Genomic DNA, 10,239 nt, shown 5'->3' with positions numbered 1-10,239 from the left:
ATTAGGAAAATATGCAGAAGGTGGTATGGAGAGAGGGGATCTGGGAAGGTTACTCTGAGGAGGTGGCATTTGAGTAGAGTCCTGAATGTCAAGAATGAACCAGCTCTGCAAGGAAGTGGGAGGAGAATATTCTTGTCAGATATTAGGACTAATGCAAAGATCAAGGTGACAGGATCATCCTAGCTTCTAAAATTGAGGAGAAGGCCAGGTACTGAGATGTGGGGATTCTTCAGGCAACAAGATGCCCTCCTGAAGCTATTGGAACTAACAGAAGGAAATAAACCTAAGAGCAGAGAAAGTTAAATAGCACAGGGTGAGGTACAGGAGGAGTAAGATCTAATCACTTAAACTTCTTTAGGGCCCAGCTGGCAGGTGCTTCTGGCTCCTTGCCCTGGACACTTCCTTAGCCACTGATGTACCTTCTGGTCTTGGACACTAGACCCTGCTGCATAAGAACATGGAAATAAATCAGCTCCTCCAGAAAGCCCATGATACAGGTTACCCTGCTCCAGTGGCTCCCCTCCTGTTCACAGTCTGTTTCACCATACGCAAACAACCCACGTCCAAACCAAATTTGTCATCCTGACCTTTGCCTCTGGGGATTGGGAAAACACAGGGCTGGAAGCATCTGCTGTTTCCTCTCTATTTTATTCCCAGTCATGTCCTGGTTTCCATCCTGACTACAATGATGGTCTTACAGTAATTAGAGTGAATAAACTCCAGCTCCATTTTCTTCCGGAAAGAGAATTGGGAGTCCAGGGAACGCTTCCGGGACTGCCAAGGAAGGTTCTGGAGGGAATTCCCCTGGTCAGTCCAGGAAGTGGAGATGGGCCCCATGGAACTGGAAGGAGGCCCAAGCTAATGTGTGGCTGAGCTCGAGCTCGTTTGCTTGGGATGAGTGACTGATGTTCTGCAAACATAACTATTACAATGTTTGCATTTTCTTAATTTTCATTGGGTTTCATTTTCCATGTCGTTAGTTTCCTGGATGAATCTTGAATAGGAAAGAGTCACACTATGTGCTGGGCACTCTTCTAGATCCAAAGACACATTTGTGAACAAGACAGACAAGGTCCCTGGTTTCAAAGAGCTTACATTCTAATGAGGTATGCAGAAAACAAATAAGCCAACAAGGAAAGAAATGGCAATTTCAGAATGTGATGAGTAACCCTCATTGCATCTCTTTGCATCTCTAGTTGTGAAACCTTCGTTACCTCTCTTTGCAGGTGTATTTGAATAAACCAGGTTGGCAAATCATACTATAGCTGAAAGGTGAGAGAAAATCTAATTTCTTTACTTGGTCTTTATAAATCTGGTCTTCCTCATGATCCCCCACTTGCTGGTTAATGAGGGAAAAATAAATGTTTTGGCTTACCATTTTAAGATCTTGTTTGAGCCAATAATTTAAGTCATTTTATCAAATAATTCTCACTAAAGGCTCTGTCTAGGAGTTGTCACCTGGCAGAGAAAGAATCAGGAACCTGGGCACAGTGACCTCTGCTCCTAGCCTTTCCCAGGGGAGATCTTTTGTCTACTTGCTCACTGCCTGTCCTGCTGTCTTTGCAAGCCAGCTGGATCTTGGCTTGCACAGTAATGCTTTTTTGGCTCACTCACCTGGGGATGTTCTCTGAGTTGCTAGGCCTCCCCTGTCCCACTTCTGTTGGCAGCATAACCCCCTCCAAGATCTCTCCATGACTCTCAGCTGTTTGCAACCTGGGTTGTCCACTATGCCACTTCTGGGAAGCCCTTCACCAAGATTTTTAGCAACTTCTTGTTCCCATCTATACCACAGGGAAGCCAAGAAAGCTAACCACCAGGCACAGCCAGCCACAGCCCATAGAGCACTTAGAAGTGAATTGGAAAATGATGTGCCCAGCAAGACGAGGATTTAGGAAAAGGCAGCACTCTCGCAAGATGGATGCCACAGTGGACGGCTGGTACCTGTTCATACTGCCTCATGACAATCATCGGTCAAATTTTCATGAACTTTGAGAGTGTAGCTGCTAAACACAAACATTATTAAAAATCAAATTATATAAACTTACAATTAAATAAATTACATCAAAAACAAAGATAATACTCAAAATGTATCATTTCCTACTTATTTTGCTAAGTTTTGCTGTTATTTATACTTCTGAGGTTACTTACATCTATTATATCTCTATGGTAGAAACAGTATATGATGATGCCGTGCTGCGCATCTCTTCCCAGCTCTGCATTCAGTGGAGTTATGTTGGTATCACATCATGAAATCGGCCATGATGGGTGTGTTTACACTACAGAAATAGGCAAAGGCTACATATCAGGGCTGGATTTATCATTTTGTTGATTGTCTAGTCTTAAGAAAGAAATGTAGGAAATGTTAATAATGCAGATTAAATGTACAAGTGTGTGGTGCCTTTAGCCATTACATTGTGAGTAGTAAAATAAAATAAGGGAATATTCTTTCAGCATTTGAAAACTATTCAGCAAAGTTACTCAGGTCATTGACAAATGAGGGAAGATTCAACCAACATATATCTCTGGTATTGCACTTTCCTCTTACTTGTTAACATAGAGCAAAATGTCAAGTAGCATTGGAACTATACTTAATCACCAATTGCAACCACAGGTTTGTTACAGATACAAACATTTATGAGCACAGCACTGAGGCAGCCCTTTGCAAGGATATGAGACTTGCACTCTGAAATTTGCTGCCTCCACCCCTTGCTCTATTCCCTTTACTGGGGATCTTTGTGTGTGAATAAATCATACAGCAATATACTGTGGCCCCATCCACAGGGCCTCATTCTAGGGAATCATGCCAGTTTTACTTTAATGCAGCTATATTCTAGGCTGGTTCATGGCAGCCAGTCTTCCTCCCAGAGCTGTAAAGAGTGTGTGTCACTCTCTCTTATCTAATACACCTCCTTCTCTCTCTTTTCTCTTTTCTATCATCCCTGAAGTGTCCACATTCTACCACTACATGGCAAGTAAGCCTATGGCCTGGTGCCCTGGCTGGGAAGCCTATCTTATATGGTCTGTAGGAAAATTCCAGCAACTGACTCTACCAGATCTGGTTGTGATTTGGTAAAAGGAAGTGGGATGGGAAGGAGTGGGACAAAGAAATCTAGAGTAACTTCTCACAAAGTAATGGGTTAGCTAGCAGTCTATTTGCTTGAAGTACAATCCAATATTTGAATGTTTGTTTTGTTTTGTTTTTTGAGATGGGGTCTTGCTCTGTTGCCCAGGCTGGAGTACAGTGGCACAATCTCAGTTCATTGCAACTTCCACCTTCCAGGATCAAGTTATACTTCTGCCTCAGCCTCTTAAGTAGCTGAGACCACAAGCATGCACCACTACGTCTAGCTAATTTTTTATATTTTTGGTAGAGACAGGGTTTCGCCATGTTGCCCAGGCTGGTCTCAAACTCCTGAGCTCAAGCAGTCCTCCCGCCTCAGCCTCCCAAAGTGCTAGAATTACAGGTGCATGCCATCATACCCAGCCTCAGTATTTGAATGGTAAAAGCTATATCTGAACACCAGGACCAACTACATAATTTGTGGGTAACAGTGCAAAATGAAAATGAAAATGAAAATGTGGGTCTTCTTGTTCAAATTTATTAAGAATTTCAGGATGGCAACAGAAAAGCATTCAACTGAGCCTGGGGCCCTTCTGAGTGTGAGGCCCTGGGGGGCACAGGCTGCACCCTCATGGCCCTGGCTCTGCTGCACATTTTCTCTTTCCATCTCTTCAGAATATTCCTAATTACTACCTTCTCTCCTGTCCCAGGCACATGAATATTCTGAGTCAAGCAGGGAGTGAGTCACATACTCAGAAAAACAAATATGAAAGGCATATTTTTTTTTTAAAAAAAGAACCCTGATTATTTAAGTCTCCTAACTTGTCCCCAGATTCCTTCTGGGGTCTGTGAAAACCAAGAGTGAAATCAGGGAAAATGATGTTTCTTTCATTCACATATGCGTCCATTCATTCTTCATTTATTGAGCACTTGCTCTCCTCCCAGCACGTTCCAGGCCCAGGAAATTCAACAGCGAGGAAAGCAGACATGTCCCTGTGCTCATGAGGCTCTCTGTGTAGTGCATAAATGAAGTCTGAACAAATAATGATTCAAACAAATACACAGTTAAAGACTGGGATAAAGCAAGAAGACTGATTTTACGAGCAAGGGTTTGATACATCAAAGGAGATTGCCCAGGATCAAGGGTGCGGTGTTGGGGGTGGGTTGGGGAAGGTGGTTAGAGAAGGTTTCACTAAGTGATTTGGGCCTGAGGCCTGAGAAGATGTTTAAAAAGAGGGATCAAGCACAGGCTAAGGAGAGGAAAGAGCAGGCACCCAAACCTCTGCATGGCCCCAAAAAGCTCCCTGCAGGGTAGTGCCCCCTCTTCTGGCTGCTCAAGGCGAGATCTAAGCTTCTTCTAACTCCTGCTGTCTTTTCATATTCTCTGATTCTAGGAAACGAAGAATTGGCAGGAACTGAAAATGACTAGGAAGAGGACATACTGGGTGCCCAACTCTTCTGGTGGCCTCGTGAATCGTGGCATCGACATAGGCGATGACATGGTTTCAGGACTTAGTTATGTAAGTAGATCTCTTAGCATCAGCACACCAGGAAACTGAGTTGGCAGAATATTCTCCATGGTCATAAATTACATCAAACAATTTCTTCCCATACTTATTTACCCTTGAATTTTTTTTCTTTTCTCTTTTTGCTCTCTCTCTCTCTTTTTTTTTTTTTTTTGACTCAGGGTCTGGCTTTGTCACCCAGGCTAGAGTACAGTGGCACAATCATAGCTCACTGACACCTCCTGGGTTCAAATGATCCTCCCCCCTCAGCCTCCTGAGTAGCTGGGACTATAGGCACATACCACTACGCCCAGCTAATTTTTAAGTTTTTCACAGAAATGGGGGTCTCCCCATGTTGCCCAGGCTTGTCATGAACTCCTGGCCTCCATCCTCCTGTCTTGGCCTCCCAAAGCACTGGGATTACAAGCATGAGCCAGCCCACCCAGCTACTCTTGATTTTTTTCAAATAGACCTCAGGCTTCCACAATGAGATCAATTATAATCCGTCATCATGGCATACCTTCATGGTTTATGCATATCTCTATGCATAATATTATATAGAGATTAGATTGTATCTATCTCTCTATCACCTATTACCTATTTATCTATGCATTTACTCATATTAATAATAATAATAATAATAATAAGCATCTACAAACCCATCACCAATACATCAGCTTGGACCTTGACAATCACACACAGCAATTGGTCTTCCCCCATGTCATTCCCCAACCCTTCCTACCTGATGTAACCACTATTCTGAATCTCTTTCTGTCAATCCTTGCTGTGCTTTTAAAAAGTATTATTTTATATAGAATATATTATTTATTCTATATGAAGTCCTAAAAATTACCTGTCCTTTTATTTTAGTTGTCGAAAGGGAAACATATAATATTTTAGGATTTGCTTTTTTACTTGTTGGTTTCTTTTTAGTAGATTTACCCTCAAAGAGTGACTTGGTCCTTCATTCTGCAGGTAACTAACTATGGCACCCTTTATTCCTGTCTAAATTGTTTACTGTCAGATAAAAATCCAAAGAGGTAGAGTGACTGGGCCAGACTCACTCAGCAAATGTGTGGCAGAGCGAGTGCTGGGATCCAGTTGCCCTGACTCTCGGTCCCCTGCTTATTCCCGGTATGGAAGCCTTTCTTTCGGAAGCAGGATATGGAAAAATCCATTTCTCCATGGGCATCTGGTCCAACATTCCCTCAGGACAGAATTTACGAGATTTGAAACTGATGCTCTTTTGTTTTTCTTTTCCAAGAAAACCTACACTCTCCAAGATGGCCCCTGGAGTCAGCAAGAGAGAAATCCTGAGGCTCCAGGGAGGGCAGCTGTCCCACCGTGGGGGAAGTACGATGCTGCCTTGAGAACCATGATTCCCTTCCGCCCCAAGCCAAGGTGAGTCCTGATGGGGGTGGTGGGAGAGAGCTGTATCCACCAGGGCAATGATCCCCAACCCTCCCAACTAGACCTCTCGCGAAGGTTGCATAACTACATCCCTACACAGCCAAATCCCTTCAGAGCAGCCTGAGGCACACCAGGGAGGCACATCGTCATAGCCATTCATTCATTATTTATTCATTCAGAAAGGATCATTGAGCACCTACATGTGCCAGGCACTGTGCTACATCACAGGGGAAGAACAGTGAGCAAACAGACGTGATCTTTGCCATCATGGACCTCACATGGGAGAGAAAGACAATAAGCAAATAAACTTGTGCATGACATGATTACAAGCTGTTTGAGGAAGGTGCTGTGAAGAAGTATGCGAGTGTTGAGGGACCGGAGAACCATGACAACTTGGTAGGTTCTGAGTGGCTTAAGCTGAGTGACACCTAGAGGGAGAACAAGAATTTCCTAAGCAAGAGTAGAAGAATGATCAAGGAACAGCCTGTGGGACAGCCTTGCCTGGAGGGGCAAGGAACACAGCATGATGTGTCCAGGAACTGAGAAAGAAGGAGGCCAGTGTCACTGGAGAGTCTTGTGTGATGTGGGTGTGGCATGAGGTGAGGCTGCAGAGGCAGGCGGATCAGACAGGTTCTCAAAGGCCACATTAAAGTTACCAGCCTTGGTTATGGGAGTAACCAAGTTGATTTCCAACATGTTTTCTAAGATTTTTATCTATCAACAAACTGCATTTGTTTGCCCATTTTTAAAATCTGAGCTTCTGTCAATACTAGTTACATTGTTACCATATTGAATTATGTTATCTCCACCAAGAACAAAGAACCTTGGTACTTTCATTCACCTGGGTAACCTCATCTTAGATAAATATATTGTTTCTGTTGGGGCTTTAAGATATTAGCACTGGCTCATAGGTCTTGCCCTGTCTTTTGTGATCACAAATGGTACAATCTCTTGCCCTCCCCTCACCTGCTCCTTGCTCCAATATCCCTGGCAATGGCATGTGGCCAGCCTTGTTGAGAATGCTGTGAGGATATGAAAGGGTGGAGAAAAGATGTCATAGTCCCTCTCCCCTACCCCCCAAAAGAAATCTTATAAGTTCAGCATTTTCATCTTCCCATCTTTCTCTTCAAGTCTCTTTTTGAATTGCATTTTCTTCCCATTGAAACACATAACCTTAAAGGCAATTTTGAAAAAAAAAAAAAGTGGAAAAATGACACATAATCCCAATACCCTAATTTAGTCATTTTTGGTATTTGTAAATCATTCTTAAAGATAATACCTTATCATCTTTAATTATGTATGTATTCAATTTTATTGTTTGTAAAAGTTTCACAGAAGAATTAAAGCCTTGAGGACCTCTCTTCCTATTTCTTTGCCAACTCCAACTCCTTTTTCAATGTCAACCACTATCAGCAATGTGATATAAATGTATGTACTGTTTTGTCTGCTTTCCCTCCTTTCTTCCTTTTTTATATAAGTGAAAAGAAATACTGAGTTTTTTTTTTTTTTCTTTTGAGACAGAGTTGTGCTCTCTCTCCCAGGCTGGAGTGGTAGTGGCGTGATCTCGGCTTACTGCAACCTGTGCCTCCCAGGTTCAAGCGATTCTCACGCCTCAGCCTCCCTAGTAGCTGGGATTACAGGCGTGCACACCACCACACCAAGCTAATTTTTGTATTTTTAGTAGAGACAGGGTTTCATGATGTTGGCCCGGCTGGTCTCGAACTCCTGACCTCAGGTGATCCACCCTCCTCGGCCTCCCAAAGTGCTGGAATTATAGGCATGAGCCACTGCGCCCAGCCAATACTGAGTTTTTAATCTGCAAGTGTCTTTTTTTTGGCTTTTGCTTGGAACTCTTCCTGTGTTTTACATATAAACAAGCCTTATTGAAAAAAAAAAAAAACCTAAACATCTACATTGCATTTGCATTTTATAGTATGGGTAGATCATAATTTCTCTCTTTTTGTTTAAATAATTCCTCAATTAATGGGCACTTTTGTTGTTTATGGTTTTCAACTTACAAATAAGAGTCATGAAAACATGTTTGTGTGTAGATCTGGGTAACCTCGTTGTGTTTTAATATGGTTGTCATTCATCCTTGCAAAATCTTGATCCTGAATTCATTCTTATCCTTGTGTCCCCTCTACTAGGTTTCCTGCCCCCCAGCCCCTGGACAATGCTGGTCTGTTCTCCTACCTCACCATGTCATGGCTCACCCCGCTCATGATCCAAAGCTTACGGAATCGCTTAGATGAGAACACCATCCCTCCACTGTCAGTCCATGATGCCTCAGACAAAAATGTCCAAAGGTGAAGCTGCGCTGGGCAAACCAGTGGATAGGTTAAAAGACAATCTCTTGGTGGGTTAATGACCAGAGATGCCTAAGGGTGGTAGGGAGGGGCCATGCCAGACGACTTGGCTCTTCCTGTAGGAAGAGGCCTCATACTAGGTGAGGGTTTTTAACCTGGGGTTCATGAATCTCCTAAAATGGTATGGATATTTTGTACATACGGGCTGGAGATCTTTCCCTGGAGCAAGAATTCACATCTCTTATCAGACTTACCACAAGGCTTGTGAACCCAAGAAAGTTATTTTTCATTTTTTTCTTTTATTTTTATCACTATTTTTTTTTTTTTGAGATGGAGTCTTTCTCTGTCACCCAGGCTGGAGTGCAGTGTGGTGCAATCTCGGCTCACTGCAACCTCCGCCTCCTGGGTTCAAGTGATTCTCCTGCCTCAGCCTCCCAAGTAGCTGGAATTACAGGCGCTTGCCACCACGTCTGGCTAATTTTTGTATTTTTAGTAGAGATGGGGTTTCACTATGTTGGCCAGGCTGGTCTTGAACTCCTGACCTCAGGTGATCCACCTGCCTTGGCCTCCCAAAGTTCTGGGATTACAGGTATGAGCCACTACACCTGTCCCAAGAAAGTTAGAAATGACCACTTCTAGTCCCTTTTGATTTTCTCTTCTGGATCAGGCATTCAACAGTGGCACTGAGTATTACTTTGGGTGAGTGGCCCAGTCTCCCAGTGCTCAAGCCACCGCTAACTAGTTGTGTGATTAAATTTCTTGTACCACCCACCACACATGGTAATATGAGGACAAAAGGTGGGAGAATATGAATATGTGATTTTAAAGATCCTGTATTCATGTTCCTACCTCTAGCTGCTTCATGAGAGATACCAGGTGGAAAATGAGTTTCCAAATGTGTTCTGGAAATTATAGTCTCATAAGAGCCTCCACATAAAGAGCATTCAGTAGTCAGAGGAGTTTGTGAAATGTTGTATTATAGCCAGGTGTTGGAGATTTACAAAGCAACTTAACATATTGAAGGCACATGTTTTCACATGGAGTACAGAAACTGGGTAAACTTTGACCCATTCCTTCTCAGACTTATTTGGTAAGAAAAAAAGAAATGGTTCCAGGAAATACTTTTTGGATAATGCCAGATATTAGTCAGAATCTCACCTCTTACTATGATATCAGACAAGTTTCCCTTTCTGGGCCCTGTGTCTTTATGTATAAAATAGTGGATTGGCCAGGTGCAGTGGCTCACACCTGTAATCCCAGCACTTTGGGAGGCCGAGGTGGGCAGATCACGAGGTCAGGAGATCGAGACCATCCTGGCTAACACAGTGAAACCCCATCTCTACTAAAAACACAAAAAAATTAGCCAGGCATGGAGGCGGGTGCCTGTAGTCCCAGCTGCTCAGGAGGCTGAGGCAGGAGAATGGCGTGAACCCAGGAGGCAGAGCTTACAGTGAGCCGAGATTGCGCCACTGCACTCCAGCCTGGGCAACAGAGTGAGACTCCATCTCAAAAAAAAAAAAAAAAGTGGATCATAAATTTATTTCATGGTCCTTCATAGGATTGTTGCAAGAAACAAAAGAGGTGATTAATTCATTTTTTAAAGTACACAGAGAATCGCTTGAACCCGGAAGGTGGAGGTTGCAGTGAGCCAAGATTGCGCCACTGCACTCCAGCCTGCGTGACAGAGTGAGACTCCATTTCAAATAATAATAATAATAATAATAATAATAATAATGTACCTGGAAACACACTTGATGCTTAATAGGTAACCAGCTAAGTCAATGTGAGTTTGCTTGTTCTTCTCTAACCATTGTGAGTACAAGATCTCCTGATTTCCTTCCATTCTCTTCCAGTTCACTGATTCTCTTTTTAATTTCATTACTTACAATGTCTGTCCACAAACACTTTTGCAATCACTCCGTTTTTGTTTTTTGTTTAAAGATGAGATCTCACTATA

The 10,239-nt window shown here is 42.9% G+C and overlaps 1 protein-coding gene across 1 annotated transcript in view; it reads left to right on the top strand.

Moving 5' to 3' along the window:
- Nucleotides 1-4,132: 4,132 nt before the first annotated feature.
- ABCC11 (ATP binding cassette subfamily C member 11) overlaps nucleotides 4,133-10,239 on the top strand; it is a 66,314-nt gene continuing 60,207 nt past the window's right edge. The window contains exons 1-3 of the mRNA XM_034940111.4: nucleotides 4,133-4,581; nucleotides 5,831-5,967; nucleotides 8,124-8,282. Of these exons, the coding sequence (XP_034796002.1) occupies nucleotides 4,483-4,581; nucleotides 5,831-5,967; nucleotides 8,124-8,282 (395 nt within the window). The 5' untranslated portion in view covers nucleotides 4,133-4,482. The remainder of the gene's footprint in view (nucleotides 4,582-5,830; nucleotides 5,968-8,123; nucleotides 8,283-10,239) is intronic.

Source organism: Pan paniscus, chromosome 18, assembly GCF_029289425.2.
Source record: "Pan paniscus chromosome 18, NHGRI_mPanPan1-v2.0_pri, whole genome shotgun sequence".
Classification (NCBI taxonomy): Eukaryota; Metazoa; Chordata; class Mammalia; order Primates; family Hominidae; genus Pan; species Pan paniscus.
The sequence above is the reverse complement of the archived record's forward strand: the minus strand, read 5'-3'. Positions and strand labels throughout refer to the sequence as shown.